Source organism: Prionailurus bengalensis, chromosome C1 (assembly GCF_016509475.1).
Source record: "Prionailurus bengalensis isolate Pbe53 chromosome C1, Fcat_Pben_1.1_paternal_pri, whole genome shotgun sequence".
In the NCBI taxonomy this organism is placed as follows: Eukaryota; Metazoa; Chordata; class Mammalia; order Carnivora; family Felidae; genus Prionailurus; species Prionailurus bengalensis.
Genome location: NC_057345.1, coordinates 47711429 through 47728381, shown reverse-complemented (window position 1 = coordinate 47728381; position 16953 = coordinate 47711429). Strand labels below are relative to the sequence as shown.

General features: G+C 39.2%; 1 protein-coding gene across 4 annotated transcripts in view; it reads left to right on the top strand.

Annotated features, from left to right (window-relative positions):
• OMA1 (OMA1 zinc metallopeptidase) overlaps nt 1–14105 on the top strand; it is an 81428-nt gene extending 67323 nt beyond the window's left edge. For 3 of the 4 annotated variants that reach the window (XM_043575106.1, XM_043575109.1, XM_043575107.1), the window contains one exon: nt 10353–10807. In XM_043575106.1, the coding sequence (XP_043431041.1) occupies nt 10353–10565 (213 nt within the window). In that variant the 3' untranslated portion in view covers nt 10566–10807. Of the gene's footprint in view, nt 1–10352; nt 10808–13717 lie in introns of those variants that run through there. The other variant, XM_043575108.1, reaches the window with a different exon arrangement.
• The last annotated feature ends 2848 nt before the right edge of the window (nt 14106–16953 follow it).

Below are 16953 nucleotides of genomic sequence, written 5' to 3'. Positions count from 1 at the left end.
TGAAATGACTTTACAAATAAATGCAAAATTGATCTGTTATGAGGCAGTAATCAATTGCATTCCACCAGATGGTTCACTTACATTTCTGTGGATAAGTATTTGCATTGTTAATAGTTTTCTACTACTTACAGAGTTGTAAAACAACTCTAGGACCATGAAAGGCAGAGGTGACGCTGAAGGATGCACTGGAGAGGATACCCCGATGATCTTTTTTGCCCATTTCCAAGTCTTTCACATTTTTTTCTGTTGTCATCTGTTTGTCTTTCAAGTAAAGATAATAAATCAAATCATCCTGTCAGGCTTATATATACATGGAAGGATTTGTTATTTTTAAGTAGTCACATAGCCATCATCCTTGTTGTATTTATTTTCTCTCTCTCTCTCTCTCTTTTAAAATTTTTTTTACTGCTTATTCTTGAGAGAGAGAGAGAGAGACAAAGTGTGAGTGGGGAGGGGCAGAGAGAGATGGGACACAGAATTTGAAGCAAGCTTCAGACTCTGAGCTGTCAGCACAGAACCTGACGTGGGGCTTGAACTCATGGACCGTGAGATCATGACCTAAGCTGAATTTAGACCTTTAACTGACTGAGCTACCCAGGTACCCCGTTTTTGTTTGTTTTTAAACATGCCATTGACTTGCTCAACAAATCTAGCCCCACAGTCTATATTTATTGATTGTTTTGGTTTTTTTGGTGAGATTGTCTAACCTAACTTGTGTTAAAAAACAAAATTCAGCTGAGTAAATTTAAAGATTAAATTAGCTTTATTCAGTGATTAATGAATTGGGCAGTATCCCATCTAGCAATGGAAAGGAGCTCCAAAGAGCTGAATGAAATAGCGACTTCTGTAGGCAGAAGGGCACAGGGAAAGAGGGGTTACCTCATCCTTCTTTGGGGGACAGAAGGGGACTGTCTGGCAGATTACCTCACTAAGTGCTGACCAGGAAAATCCAGATTTACTGGTTTAAAATTCTATTTCTGGAAGAGGTTGAAACTGCAGTTAGATTAGTAGTTAAAGTCTTGGTTTGATGATGTGGGGCTTATCAGAGGTGACTCTATTTTGGGCCTATTCGTTCTTTTTTTTAACACTTGTTTGTCTATATACCTATAGACAGAAGTTAAGTTTTGACAAGAATATTTTATAGGCAGTGAAGCTATGCTTTTCATATTAGGATTCCCTTAATCTGGCTGCTCCACATTAGTGTTGACACATTTGATCAGGGATTTGAATGGTGGTGGCCTGACCCTTCCTTTGTCAACATGGTTTTCTCTCGTATGGCCAGCACGTGATTGTGGGGTAATGCTTTTAGGACTCTGTAGCCAGGTTTTCATCAACCTGAGAAGTTTCTTGATTGAGGGGACTATCATTGTCCTCTGTCTTAAAAGGCTTACCTGTATGTGCGTCTTCAGGAGGAATCTATATAGAACAATGAAGAAGGAGCTCAGACCAACCAAATCAAATCTAACGGAATAAAAGATGTTGCAGCCACATTTTTCTCCCATGAAGAGTAGATTTAAGAGGTAGTTAAGAGAGGTTTTTAAAACATCACAATGATGATGAGTACATAATAGTTGGAAAGAAAGATGATCATAGGTAATTGTATTTAAAAGACATTTAGCGTCTGAGTGCCCTTAACTAATAACACCAAAAGGACCCTCATCTAAACTAAATCTAAAATAACAATCACAAAAAGCCTCTGAAATGCCCATGAAATGCCCATTTTCTTCCAGTAGGATAAACTTCAAAGAGTAGAAAAATCTGAAAAGAACACAAAACAAAAACCCCAAGTCTCAGGTATAATTTAAAAGCTTTACTGCATTGGAGAAGACAGGCTAGGTGCCCCCTGAAGCTGGCATGAGAAGGCTGATCTAACTATATTGAAAGTGACAGAAGAAGAAAGAATGATTTTACAAACGTAAGATACACCCATTCCAGAAAATTGCTAAACTTGTGAATACAGCAGACAAGCTCTAAAAGTTTCAGTGGAGGCTGGGAAGAGCAGAATTGATGCCCCAGAGCAAAGACTTATTGATGCTGGAGATAAAGGAACATAGCACAACCAAACTAAAAGATCCACATCTAAAAAAAATATCTGAAAAATGGAAGAATACTGAAAAGACACAAGTCGGTCTGCATATAACAGTGGTAAAGTCCAGAACCTTCACTTACGCCTTAGTTTCTTTGACTGTGATTTCTGTATCACATGTTTGATTTAGATAACACTTCTCAGAGTGGGCTTTTAGAAGAATCCCAAAGCATTATGGCTGAGAAACCCTGAAATGATGTTGCCTAGGTATATAAATCTATCAAGTGTTTAATCTTCATTGCAAAGACAGGATTTTACAAGCTGCCATATATAAAGAGAAAATTTAAAGACACATATGAGTAAGAATGACTTTAAATTTTTCCTTTTAGACTTTGGAGAAGTATAAGAGTTTAGGGGAAAAGAGATAAAACAACAAACAATGGAGGTAATACACTCGAGTGTGCTATCTAGCCAAACCAGCTTTTCTTTCTTTTGAAATAGAAGAAACTTTAATACATGGAACACATAAAACAATATGCCACGAAGTATTCAGCAGCAGTTCTCTTTCCAGAATCTACTGACGATCAAGAATTAGATAGAGTATGAGTTTAGTTTGTTTATATATGACTGTGATTATAGCTTCCACCCTACTATTCTTAGAAAACTACAGATCAAGTAAGGAATTAACAAAGAATTGAGTTGAAAATATGAAAAATAAGATTCAACTGACATAAAAAACGAAATGCTAGGAAAAAGATGTATTTTTTCATAAAATACAAATACATAAAATACAAAACTTTCATAAAAATATTAGTCGTTAACTTGGGCAGAAACGTGTATACTTAATATAAAAATGTGGTTCAAATTATCAGAACATAGTACATTAAAATTAATATAACAAAAATTAAAATATGGGCAAATACATGAAAATTAAAATTGTTGTATATGTAGGACAATAAAGAAATCCATAAACAGAGAGAACATGCCTTAAAATAAAAAAATTTTGTAGTGGTTGTAGTTATATTTTCATGGATTGAGTGTCAAACATATATGTCAAAAAATTATCAATTTAAATGTCTGTATTAGTAATAGAGAAAAAGAGAAAGGAAATTGAGAAATACAGTGTGCCCCAGACAGGGAAAATAAAATTAAGTAGAAATAAACAAAATTTTAATAGTTAATTGTTTTAGAAATTGTGTCAAAGTGGAAATTATTGAATCAGACAGACAAAGAGTAAAATATAAATAGGATCAGTAGAAAAGCTACAATAATTAAAATGCAGGAAAACCAAAATACTTGAGAACATGTTATTTTTAGGTAGATGGTGTTAATTAATGGCTCAGGTCAAGATCAGAAGTAATTAAAATGTGTGCATGCATAAGTGTATGTGTAAGAGAGAGAACTGCCTATGTGGGTACATCTAGAAGTAGAAATTGTAACGAGAATGTACCCCCTCAAATTAATTCTCAGGGAAAGAGGTAAGGTATAATTAAATCAAATAAATAAAAACGACTGTATTAGAAATCCATAGTCATAACAAATTAGCAAAGAAAAGAGCACCTAGCTAGGCCTGGTGGGGATTTACTTTGAAGAATTTTTTGAAAGTTTGAAGAACTGTTATTCAACGAATAATTAACTCTAGCTTCAAAAAAGGGACATTGTTAATTATTCATTTTATGAACATTTTGTTTTCACAAATTGATTTAAAAAAATACCTTTAAAAGAATTTATGGACTGGGCATGAACCAACAAACCATACAGTGCCAAGTAACAATAATTATTTCCTCGGAGCAAGCAAATTATCCTCAGATACGTGGGTAGCATATGAAAGCAATGCTGTGAACACAGGAGAGAATTCAGGAATCCTTTTTGATCCCTCTCTTTCCTCTTTCTCTGTGTCCTCCCACAAGAAGATCCTGTGACTTCGCCTTTTCCATCCCTGCTGCTACCGCCCTAGTAAAGTCACCAGCATCCCCCGCTCCCCCAATTCACTGCAGCCAGCTCATGTTTAATCCTCCTGCTCCATTTTTACCTCAACCCCGACAGCCTGTTTTCAGTATAGCAGCCAGAAAGGTCTTTTCAATGTCATTTCCCTGCATAAAACCTTTCAATGACATCTCTTGAATTTAGAATGAAAATCCAAATTCCTTAGTCTTTGAGTCAGGTGATTGGGCCACTGCTTCCTTCTCCAGTGTTTTCATGTGTCCCTCTCCCCCAGGTTTTCCTTGATTGCAGTGATTACACACTGCGCTTGTTTCCTCCTCACAGCTTCTCTACTCAATCTTCTTGCCTGAAATATTCTTCCCTCAGCTATTTACACAAACGTCATCTCCCCTGGGAGACTTTGTTCGATTCCCCCCATCTCAAATAGCCCTTCTTCCATGCAGCTGCTCTCTAAGAAAGTTCACGGTTTTGTTTCTTCATGTACACAATGAAAGTGATCTTGTTTACTTGTTTATTGTCTTGTCTCCTCCCCTACAACCTAAGGCCCTTGTTCGCTGTTGTATCCATAGAGCCTGTGACAGTCCCTGAGATGCTTAATGAATATTTGTTAAATGATAGCATGCTAGGTCATAATAGGAAAGATAGGCTAAATAATACTGGGTTAAAAATAGAAAAATTGGGCAGTACAGTTGAGTAGCAGTTACATTCCCTCATGGAAATTTAGCATGTAGCAAACTAATAGTTGATAATGGGAAAAGGATGCTTAAGGGAAGTACAATAAAAATAGCAGCGGTCTTGGGAGCTTTGGGTTTTAATTCGGATCTACCACCCACCTAACTTTGCAGAAGTTACCTAATCTAACCTTCAGGTTCTTCATCTGTAAAATTGTGATAATATCTCCTGTTTTATGTACATACTTAAGTATTTGTGTCGTAAGGTCCTGCCTTTTCCCCTCTTTCCTTGCCTCTCTCTCTTTTAAGACATTTCAATGACAAATACTCTACATCGGGCCCAAGATTTTAAAAGTGGTTCATATCAGGGGTGCCTGGGTGGCACAGTCGGTTGAGCGTCCGACTTCGGCTCAGGTCATGATCTCACGGTTTGTGAGTTCGAGCCCTGTGTCGGGCTCTGTGCTGACATCTCGGGGCCTGGAGCCTGCTTCAGATTCTGTGTCTCCCTCTCTCTCTGCTCCTCCCCTGCTTACACTCTGTGTCTCTCCCTCAAAAATAAATATTAAAAGTGGTTCATATCATAACGCCAATTTAGATAAGTAAAATACCTGGTACAGGACAAGGCACATAGAAAATGAACAGTATATGTTAGTTTCTTTCATGTCTAGTGGGAATCCTTAGGTTGGCTAATTCCATATTTAACTCCAAATCTTCCTTGGGATTCTTAGAAGTGTGTATTTTTGTTATTAGAATACATTCCTGCTTTCTCTTAGACTCTCGATTCTTAAAGAGTGTTTTCCCTATGACATTTATTATAATGATTTATTCATAGCTTGTGTTTTATAGGTGTTTGTTTAAAATCCACCATGTATTTATTAAGTACGTGTTATGTAGAGTACATACAGTTAAATGCAGAAAATGAAGTAAAGGCAACAGAAAGGCATATTCTTGTTGTATTGTGGGAAAATATTGCTGACTTTTAAGGAGATGAAGCTATATTTAATAAGATAGTTTGAATTTATAAAAATAAAAGATGTTGACACCCTGAAATGTAATAAATAAACGTAGAAAGGACAGTATAAAATAAAAATATTTTACCAACATATGTGATAAAATCTTGCTGTGCAAAATAGATGAAGATTTGATAGAAATGTCTATGGTCTAATAGGATTTTGCTTGATCAATAGTTGGAGGAGAGGATTCACACATGTAGAAATATTCATAGAATACCTTTATGAAGAATATATAGTTTTCCTAGCAATTAAACGTAGGTCAGACATCTCAAAAGTACGTTTATTCAGTAAAAGATTTACTCAAGAAACAATGTGGTACAAAAAATTTAGTACGAAAGCATGTAGTGTAAGAGGATTAAAAACAAAACAACAGAAGTAGATTCTCATCCCTTTTTTTTTTCTAAGTCTTCTTACTTTTGTGCCTCTTCCCAAATTTTTTTTTTAAATTAGACTATTTTTAAGAGCAGTTTTAGGTTCACAACAAAATTTCATGGAAGGTACAGGAGAGATTCCCCATATACCCCTTGCCTTTGCTCAGTCTCCCCCACTATCAAAGTCCTGTGCCAGAGTGGTACATTTATTACAGAAGGTGAACCTACACTGACCCATCTTTATGACCCAGAGTCCATACTTTATATTAGGGTTCACTCTTAGTGTACATTCTGTGGGTTTTGACAAATGTATAGTGACTTGTATTCACCAGTACAGTATGACATAGAGTAGTTTCGTTGCCCCACAAATATTTTGCCAATTCGTCCTTCTCTCCTAGCTCAGCCCTAGCAACCGTGGATCTTTTTAGTGTCTTCATTGTTTGCCTTTTCCAAAATGTTATGTATATAGTCAGAATCATATGCTATGTAGCCTTTTTAGATAGATTTTTTTTTCACTTAATATGCATTTAACGTTCCTTCATGTGTTCTCATGGCTTGATAGATCATTTCTTCTTAGTGCTTAATAATATTCCGCTGTCTGGATGTAACACAGATTACTTATCCATTCACCTACTGAAGGGCATTTGGCTGCTCCAAGGTTTGCCAATTATGAATAAAGCTGCTATAAACATTTGCCAAGCAATTTTTTGTTCCCTGCCAGTCACTTAACCTCTTTGGGGTTTAAATTTCCTCAATCTGTAAACTGCAGCTGATGATTTCTAAGGTTTCTAATTTTGGAATTATATGGTTATTATCTAGTTAAAAATCATGAAATCTTATGTTATACTGATTGTGAATAACTTAGATAATAGGCCTGTATGCTGAAGACATTATAAGTTGGTAAAGCCTTTCTGATAGAAAGCAGTCTGGTCCTGTATAAACTAAAAGTATACTCTGTTCACATCATTCTTTTGGCAGGTATACTTCAAGTAAACCCAAATGGAAGTGATAACATTTTTTTAAGCAAAGATTTTCATAGGGTCATTTATTAAAGCCAAGTAAAACAAAATGAAACTGTGGAAACAATTCAAATGCCCAGTGATGGGGAAATGCAAAGTAAATTGTGTGAGGGCAGGGATCATGACTATGTATCCTGACTGATGTGTACCTATTGGCCATTTAGAACTATGTAAAAATACTGAATAAAAGGACTTAGGGGAGAGAGAAAAGCTTTTACCGAATATAAAGGATTAGATGGCATTCTGCTTTTCCCTTTGCTGCTTTGCATCTCTCATTGCTAAACTCAGCTTTACCAGCTGTTACTTGCTAGGCTCCATACTTGCCCCTTTACTGACACCAGTGAAGGTCTCAGGCATGTGATGTAGCAACCATAACATAGTGGCTTCTCACTTGGAAAAGGACATCAGCATGGCTGTAAAGGAGTTAAAGCAAGAGTGGACTGTGTGTCCCCATTTTGCCAGGGCAGGCTCAGTTTGTGCCTGATGTCTCAGTTGAGTTTTAATAGCATCTTACCTCAAAGGTGTTCTGGTTTGGGCAGTAGGTCACCATTTTGCTGAGGGTCTGACTTTCTGTTTATTTCAGTGCTATAGTTGTGAAACGTTTTCTTGATTTTTCAGTTAAGTTTAATGAACATTTTTTTAATGCTCAGTAGATGATTATGAGATACAAAGAAAATTCAGACGAGGCCCCTGTCACCACAGAATTTCACTTCAATGCTTTTTCCTCTTTAATTTTGGTAAACCATAGCCTTCTTCAGAATCAGAAGTGTTCCTAGATCTAAGCTCCTGCCCTGGCATTACCCATTTAGAAGACCTTTTTCTGGTTTTCCTCTGGTTGCATGCCCTTCTCTCCTTTGGAACTTAAAGGAATATTCCCATCTAAGAACCTATGGCCCCTACCATGTGGCACTGTGGGTATTTGGGATAATGGAATTCCTTGCCCAAACACTTTTGAGCCTGCTTCTGGGCCTGTGTGGATCTCTTCCCTTGGACACATGCACACAAAGCTCCTCATAGTGCCCAGGAAGCCAGGGATAGGAGAAGGGAGTGGACAGCAGACCAGTGACAGGAAGTGGGTAGGTTCCCTGCAACCTTACACATTCCAAAATTCAAGAATTCTAGTTTTGTACCTGCCTTCAGGGTCATTTTGAATGTGTATTTCTCAAAGTGGGAGAATAGAACATGTTTTCTACAGTAGTTTATTAGCTTGACTTACTGCTTTTAGATATTTAAACATATGGTATCTGAGTGTTTATATTCTTGCCATGGACCCCACAAATAGCAGAGGCAGCCCCACTCATAGTAAAACCTAAAACCCTATGACCTATGAGAGCCTACATAATCTGCTCTTGCCCATGCCCTGCTCTGCTCCAGCTGTGCTAGCTTCCTCACTGTTCTAGAACAGTCCAGGCACACTCCCATCTCTGGTCCTTGCATCTCTGCTGCTGGTTCTTGGAATGCTCTTTTTCCAGGTACCCACGTACCTCTTCCCTCTTGTCCTTCAGCCTTCAGGTCTTCTCCCCAGCTACCCCTCCTCCTCTCTGTCCCCATCAATATTTAACAGTGAGACCTTGGTAGGCTAATCTTTCTAAAATTTTACTATCCCCACAAACATTGATTGTTTCCTTCCCAGCTTTACTTAGATCCCTTAACATCCATCACTATAAAAAAGTTAAAAGTGGGGTGCCTGGGTGGCTCAGTTGGTTAATTGTCTGACTTCAACTCAGGTCATGATCTCTTGGTTCCTGGGTTCGAGCCCCACATCGGGCTCTGTGCTGACAGCTCAGAGCATGGAACCTGCTTTGGATTCTGTGTGTGTCTCTCTCTCTTTCTCTCTGCACCTCCAGCCCCTGCTCACGCTGTGTCTCTCTTTCTCTCAAAAATAAATAAACATGAAAAAAAAATTAAAGTTATAAGTAATAAGAAACTAAACTAGCTCCTTCCCCTAAATATCTTTCTTTTAACCCCCATTAGATATAAAATGTTTTTGCTTTAAAAATTCACTATTTTAGGGGCACCTGGGTGGCTTAGTCGGTTAAGCGCCCGACTTCTGTTCAGGTCATTATCTCACGGCTCATGGGTTTGAGCCTGGTGTCGGACTCTGTGCTGACAGCTCAGAGCCTGGAGCCTGCTTCGGATTCTGTGTCTCCCTCTCTCTCTGCCCCTCCCCTGCTCGTGTTCGTTCTCTCTCTCTCTCTCTCTCTCTCTCTCTCTCTCTCTCTCAAAAAATAAGCATTAAAAAAATTTTTTTTAATTCACTATTTTAGTTTTTATGTCTTAAAGTCCTTTATGAAACCACTGTAAAGAATCACATAGATCTTCAAGTCTAGTTATTTAAAGCTCCAATCCCCCTACCTGCCCTCAGTTTTAAGGGTAACCATTTCCAGCTCTTAAATAATTCTTTTGGTATTTCCCACCACGTCTACCATCACATAGTCATATTGCTACTTCCTAACTTTCCAGTTTTAAGCATTTCCAATTTACTTTTCCCCGTAGAGGATGAGAACGAAGGGCTCCCTTATCACTGATACACCTGTGCATGCACCCACATGTATCCAGCTCTCCCTCTTCCAGCTGTTTGTTTGTGATTTGGGGTAGATCAAGATTCATTGTTTTTAAAACTGTAAACACCAGTCACAGCTGAACCATGTCATCATTCTGTGATCACTTTTCCTGTAGCATTTTGTTTTTCTGGGAATTAAAAATTGTCATGATTTTGATCTGCTTAATCTTGTAGGTTATTAGCATCAATGCTCCCTCAGACTGTCCTAGTTACATGTATCTTTCTTCAATATGTTCATATTTCTATATCCTCTTGTTTTCCTTTCCTTGAGAAAGTCTTGGAGTCTTCAGATCTTTTTAAATCTGAATGGTGTTCTCACAGTCAGCTCTAGTGTGACTGAAATCATAGAGATACCTCTCATTTATCCCTAATAGGACATCAGACAGTCACTGCAGATATTTTTTTCAAATATATTATTGTATAAACAAATAATAAAAATGTAACTATTTACCAGGAATGCCTCTATGGTCCTCTTTCACATGTTGTAATTAAGATACTTTTTATTCCAAAAATATAGAATGTATTCTTATATTTCACTGTTTTGCATAGAGCATAGTAGGAATTACTGGAATAATTTATGTATATATTTATATGTATATATAAATTTATATATGTGTGTATATATATATGTATATATATGTATATATATATAGTGTGTGTATATATATATGTACATATATATATATATATATATATATACATACACACACATATATACACAGAGTATTGTATTCTTCATTTGTAGGCCCTTAAAATCAGAGAGATATGTAATTGCCCACCACTTTCTGGACCAGACCCTCGATTACTGTTCAAACTCAGCATGAAGCATTTTCTTGAAGAATCGGAAAAAGAAGACCCAAATATCACTGCTAAGAAACAGAAAATGGATACTCCTACCATTCAAAATCAGAAGCAAATACCCTTAACATATATAGTTGAGAAAAGAACTGGCAGTTGAATTAAAATTTATGAGACATGGGATATATGAAGAATGCAGCAATTCTTACCATTTTTATGTTCCTTTTAAAAAAATGATGTTTGAAATACAAAAATTGTATATTCAGGGTCAAATCATGTATATTACAGGTATTACCTAACTTCTTCTACTAGGTATTTTCATGAAATATTGATGTATTTTAATCTATTTTAAAATATCTTCAATGAAGAAAATGTCACAGAATAAATTTGTATTATGTTTTACTCTGTCTCATACTTGGTTTTGATTTGGAGGCAGACCTCTAGTGGATGAGAAGTCAGAATGTGCAGTAATTCTTGTTGTAGAGAGAGTTCCACCTGAACCTAAACTGGAGCTCAAAGTCTGGGTGGTTATGGTGAACTGGGAAACTGACCATCAGTCTGAAGCACTGTTGACAGAAGTTGATTTGCACTTGGATAGGATTATGTGGAACAGGGGACCTTGGGATTGAGAACTTACTGGTCTTCTCTTATGGACTCCGAGGGGAAAAAGGACTGTCTAGGCAGAAGCTGAAGAAGCTGTTTTCATAGGAGGCAAAAGGAGTGCTCTTTGTGGTCCAAGTGACAATGAGAAACACAACAAGGAGGTAGGGTCATTTCCTTGCAGACCCAGTGTGCTGCTAATGTTGTGAAGTCCTAACAAAGTTGTGTCATCTTGGCTCCTTCACGACATTACAATTTGGGAGTCTTGGGGGTTCTCAGAGAAGGCAACCACCCTGTTCTCACTGAGGGTACCACTAAGGGTGTGGGAGAAGGTACCACCCACAAATTGACCTCCCTGGGCAGCAGACATCAGTAAAAGTTTGGAAGGAGGTGGGAGAAGAAGCACTAGGCACAGCCCGAGCGGTACTCAGAAATTACTGTATATTCTGGAAATCTGGAAATAGGGTTCTAAAGTGTATTATTATGTGTATAAAATTATTTGTACTCCCAAACTGATGCAGTCTAGTGATGTTGAGGTTCTCTTCCTGGTAGGGACATTTTTCTAAAGACACATTACATTAAATGGTTTCTTAGAGAATTGCAGGGGAAATAAACGATCTTTTATTGACTGTCTGCTATGAGCTGGACCCGTTTATTCCAAAACCCCATGAGGTAGGTTGTAGTGGCCTCATTTTACAATGAGAAGCAGGCTTGCAGAGGTTATGTGGTACACCCAGGGACTCTCACCTAGAAAGAACAGAGCTACATCTGTCTGGCTGCAGATCAGTCTGTCTCCACAGCTCTCAGATATCTAAAACTGTGCTATCAGAGGGAACAGATGCCATCCTCGGTTGTGTCTTAGCGTCCTCATATAGGGCTTCAGTATAGGTAAAAATCTCCTAATTATAAAATCAGGATCACCTACCTGCAGGATGACTTTCTAGGCACTCCTCTCACACCTTTCCATCAAAAAATGTACACGAAGAGGCAGGGGGTGAGGCAATTTAGGACGGTGGAGCCTCTCCCCACTGCCTCTGAAAGCCCGTGACTTCGCATTTGGGATGTGTCCTGACACCTCTCCTTAGACAAGATATGTACCTAGTTATGAGGAGAATTTCAGGGGCTGCTGCTTATATTTTCCAGGGCTTACTACAGATGAGTGGGAAGGACTTTCTTGATCTGCACACAAGATAACATTTGTAAGGAGGAGGTTCAGATTAACTGTTGTAGTCATTGCAGTCCTGTCTGAGGCATTCCATAACGTGTAAAGACGTTTGGAGAATGTCACCTAGAGGTAAACAGTAAGACACGCCGTCAGATTTCCCTGTATATTTCCTGAGAAAATAGTGTCGTGGAGGCCCTAGTCGATATTTCCTTCCATCCCATTATCACATCTAATTGTACTGTTTGGACTTCCTAGAAACATATATAAGTTGACATGTCGGAAGGAACAGAGAAAGTATCAAGAGAATTCCTTTATAGTGCCTGTGAAAAAGATGTTTTTTTAACCCATGGGATCAAAATACAAAAGAAATGTTACATTTTGGTTCAGGGTTTTAGGAGAAATTAAATAGTTGCATGTAATATGTATACATATGCTCTAAGTTCTATATGGAAAAGACCTCTAAGCTCTGCATTTAGTTGCATACCATACTGACAGGGCTTTTCATGTGCCTATAGGATTTAGGTGTCATTGGTTAGTTTCTCAGTTGTTAGGACCATGATGCCAGTAAATACAAGGCACAAATTCAATCTAAACTCCCCTGTAATCCGGGTCATTTCCTCTAACACTAAATTCAAAAAGAATATGTGTATTTACTGCTATGTCTCTGGTAACTAATGATTTTTGACATAGGTATCGAATTGGTATTTTACTGATGATGTACACTTCACATCACCGGGGCAAAGGATGATGAAAAAAATAAAAAAGGAGAAACAGTTATATGTTATGAAATCTCTGCCTCTTTGTAGCCATAGGACCCTGGACAAGTCACTTCAAGTCTCTAACCCTCATTTTTCTTTTCATTTATAAAATGGGGATAAGAAATCCTACCTTGTAGGGGTGCCTGGGTGGCTCAGTCAGTTAAGCATCCGACTTTGGCTCAGGTCATGATCCCACGGTTCGTGGGGTCAAGCCCTTCGTCAAGCTTTGTGCTGACAGCTCAGAGCCTGGAGCCTGCTTCGGATTCTGTGTCTCCCTCTTTCTGCCCCTCGCCTGCTCACACTCTGCCTCTCTCTCTCTCAGAAATAAAGGAACACTTAAAAAAAATTATATAAGAAAAAAGATTGTTGTGAGGTTGACATGATGCTTAAGGAAGGTGTTGTACTGAAAGCATTTAGCATAATGTGTAGAGCGCCAAACATAATACAAATAACCACAATTTATTGAGGGCTTACTTTGTACCAAGCACCGTGCTAAACATTCTTCAAGCACTGATGAACTTCACTGCAGCCCTGTGTGTGATAGGTATTATTTTACCCCCCATTGTAGATCAGGATAGTGAAGTTGAGAGGGTTAATGAAACTTGCTCAATGTTATATGGTGTATTTCTTAAGATTATTTTACTTGCAAGAACAGGAAAAAAAAAACCCTCAAAATTTATTGCCTCACCTAACAAAAAAGCCCAGAAGCACACTAGCTTTGGACATGATTTAGTCCAGAGTATTGTGATATCGTCAGAGCAGTGGCTTTTTCTCTGTGATTTTTCTCAGCTCTGGTTTCACTCTTCCCTGCTGATGTCAAGATGGCTGCGAGCAGCTGCCAAGGTTACCTTGCAACTATTGAAACAAAACCTTGAATGCTAACTGCAATCTCTAAAGAGCAACCCAGAAACAGTAACCACCACAGGGGACGGGTGATCCCGACAGGCTGGAGCTGAGGATGGTTACAGTCGGCACCCTACAAACAGAGTGGCTCACATACAACCACAGCGCCTGTTCCGTAACTGGAATAAAACCTGTTACGTTTCTCCTCTTTCAGCAGGCAAAGAAACAAGGTAATTCTTGGCAGATTTGGTTCAGAAATGATAACTTAATCTGAGCAAAAACAATATTGCCTAAGTTTTGTTTCTGTTGATAGTAAATTTGCATTAGTGTATTTGCTTTATCATCCGTAAGATATTTTTTTTCCGTTGCTCCTATCCTCAAAACCAGCCCATGTGATTGGAAGGACAAGTGGTGTTATTTACTCATAAGGAAGAAGACTAAAGCTTGGAGGAGTGAGTCAAGTTACCCGAGGATGCACTTCAAGTGAACGTCTGAACTGGGATCAGAAGGAAAGGGTTCTTGATTTGTAATCCGGTGCTCTGTCAGCAATACCACACTCTATGCGGAGGGAGGTGTTACCTACATTCTTTATCTGGAAACCAAAGCTCAAAGATACTAGGCAACTGTGTGCCCAGCACTACTCCGCTCATAGTGGCAGAACTGAGATTCAAACCCTCATCTGCTGACTCCAAAGTCTGTGCTCTCCAGCTAGTTACTGCTACTCCAGGTGGCAAATCTCATAAAGGAAGTGGTGATGAAGAGTGTTCATTTCCTTCACCCCTCCCTTGGGAACCCTCCTTTCTCTTAAATGCATTCATTTTAATACTCTATGACAGGTGGTAAAAATATTTAAGTACATTCATATATGGGAGGGCTAAAATTCTTATTAATCATCTTATAATGTGGTTTTTTGTTGTTTATTTTCAGAGAGCAAGAGAGAGAGAGAGTAGGGGAGAGGGACAGAAAGGGAGAGAGAGAACCCAAGCAAGATCTGAACCACCAGCACAGAGCCTGACACGGGGCTCGAACTCATGAACCATGAGATCATGACCTGAGCCCAAATCAAGCGTCAGAAGCTTGACCGACTGAGCCACACAGGTGCTCCTTATGTTGTTTTTATTTGGACCTAGAGAGTTCCTTAATCTGTGGTGAGAAATATCTCTCACCTCATTACTGGAAGGAACCCTGTCAGTATATACCCCTTTACACCAACCCCTAACTTCTATCTGAGAACCAATAGCCTTTAGAGGTAGGCCAGTGACTCCCAGCCCTTTAATCAAGGACCCCTTTTGTATGACCCAACTGTGTGCATGGACTTTTACAGCACACAGTTCTGTCTTGAAGGAGTGGAGGGTATAGACTCCTGACTAGGGTTTCTTGCTATGCTGGCTGTTTAGGAGTTGAGTTAGTTGGGTGTGGGGCGTAAGTCACAGTGTGATCCTGCTTGCACATCTCAGAATTTTTGTGATATCATCAAACACCAATCAGGACCTCTGATCATCATGTGATTTCTGGTATTATCAAAATTCTAGCCAAGAGAAAAATTTGTGATTTTAATTAGTCTGGGTGGCCTAATTATGTGAGAGAAAATATAAAATTTTTAGTTAGGCTCTCTGAAATATTAAGCATAGCTAAAAGATTCCCAGTACCATCTTTGTGGACCATAAGGGGCCTGGGACCTCATCCTGGGCCACACGGGTCTGAAGTCAGATTGCCGTCTTCTTCTCTTCAGAATATAAAGTAAAATTAACATGTATTAATTTTGACCAGTATATTTTTGTAGGTTAGGGATGATGGATGGTCTACTTAAGTGTTCTGTTGTTCTATATTTAAAGATATTTTTTAAAAGCAATTATTGTTTTTCTACACAGACAAGTTGAATTTGATTTTTTTTCTTCTGATGTTATAGTAGCCTTGAGAGATCGAGGACAACATGACTAGTCTTATTTTGGGGGGAGCAACATGGGATTGTAACATCTGCCCTGATTACTTCCCAGGATTATTATGGGTTTTGAATATAGTTAACATGTATATGTTTTTTACAGCATCCAAACAGCTATACCCCTGCTGATTCTTATATTCTAGCATTGTCTTAGTCTGGGCTGTAAGATTATTAGTTAAGAGAGGTCATTTCCAAAAGGATGGCCATTGCCTGATCGAGTACAACACAGAATTGAAGATGATCTATTCTTTTTTTTTTTAAATTTTTTAATGTTTATTTTTGAGAGAGAGACAGAGTACAAGCAGGGGAGGGGCAGAGAGCAAGGGAGACACAGAATCCGAAGCAGGCTCCAGGCTCTGAGCTGTCAGCACAGAGCCCGATGCGGGGCTCGAACCCACGAACTGTGAGATCATGACCTGAGCCACCCAGGCACCCCGAGAGGTGCCTCTTGAATCAGTATGAGAATAGAATAGTAGAAAAAAAAATAGAATAGTGACTAGCATCGCCTTTCAGCGTTGTCTGGGCAAGATCCTCACAGTGTGAGTCTCCCAGTTCTGTCCAGCAGGCTAACGTTCTGGTTAGGCTTTCCCTTAAGAGCCCACGCGCTGCAGTCCGAGCTGGATTTGATGCCAGCTCGTTCTGCATAGGTGAGTGTCCTCTGTAAAAGCTCAATTTTCTTCCCCTGGAAAATGGACATAGGAATGGTTAGGGCTTCGTGATGGGTATGAGGCCCAAATATATGCCCAGGGCTCAGGATGCCAGCATGGAGGAGGTATGTGCGTCAAGAGTGTGTGACAGCAGTTCGTGGGTTCGAGCCCCATGTTGGGCTCTGTGCTGACGGTGTGGAGCCTGCTTGCAATTCTCTCTCTCTCCCCCCCCCTCTCTCTCTGCTCCTTCCCTGCTCTCTCTTTCTCTCAACCCCCCCCCCCCACCAAAACAAAAAACAACACAGAACAAAAAAGAATGCATGTCAGGACCACCTGTGAGGCCACCCCTTTGTCCCTTTGTCCCCTTGGCCCACCGAACTCATCTGCAGCCAGGGTGGAGAGTTCCCAGTCCTGTTCTCACCCTGCTGCCTCCTTTTCTGCCTAACGGTTTTTCTGGCACCACATGAACCACATGATTTCACTCATCCACAAGCAGGGGCACCTCAGAAGGGCACCCTTGGTGTCCCATATCCAGGGGATCAATGTCCGTGAGTAAATTAACATAGGGCTTGTTCCACAGTTTGTCAGCAGGT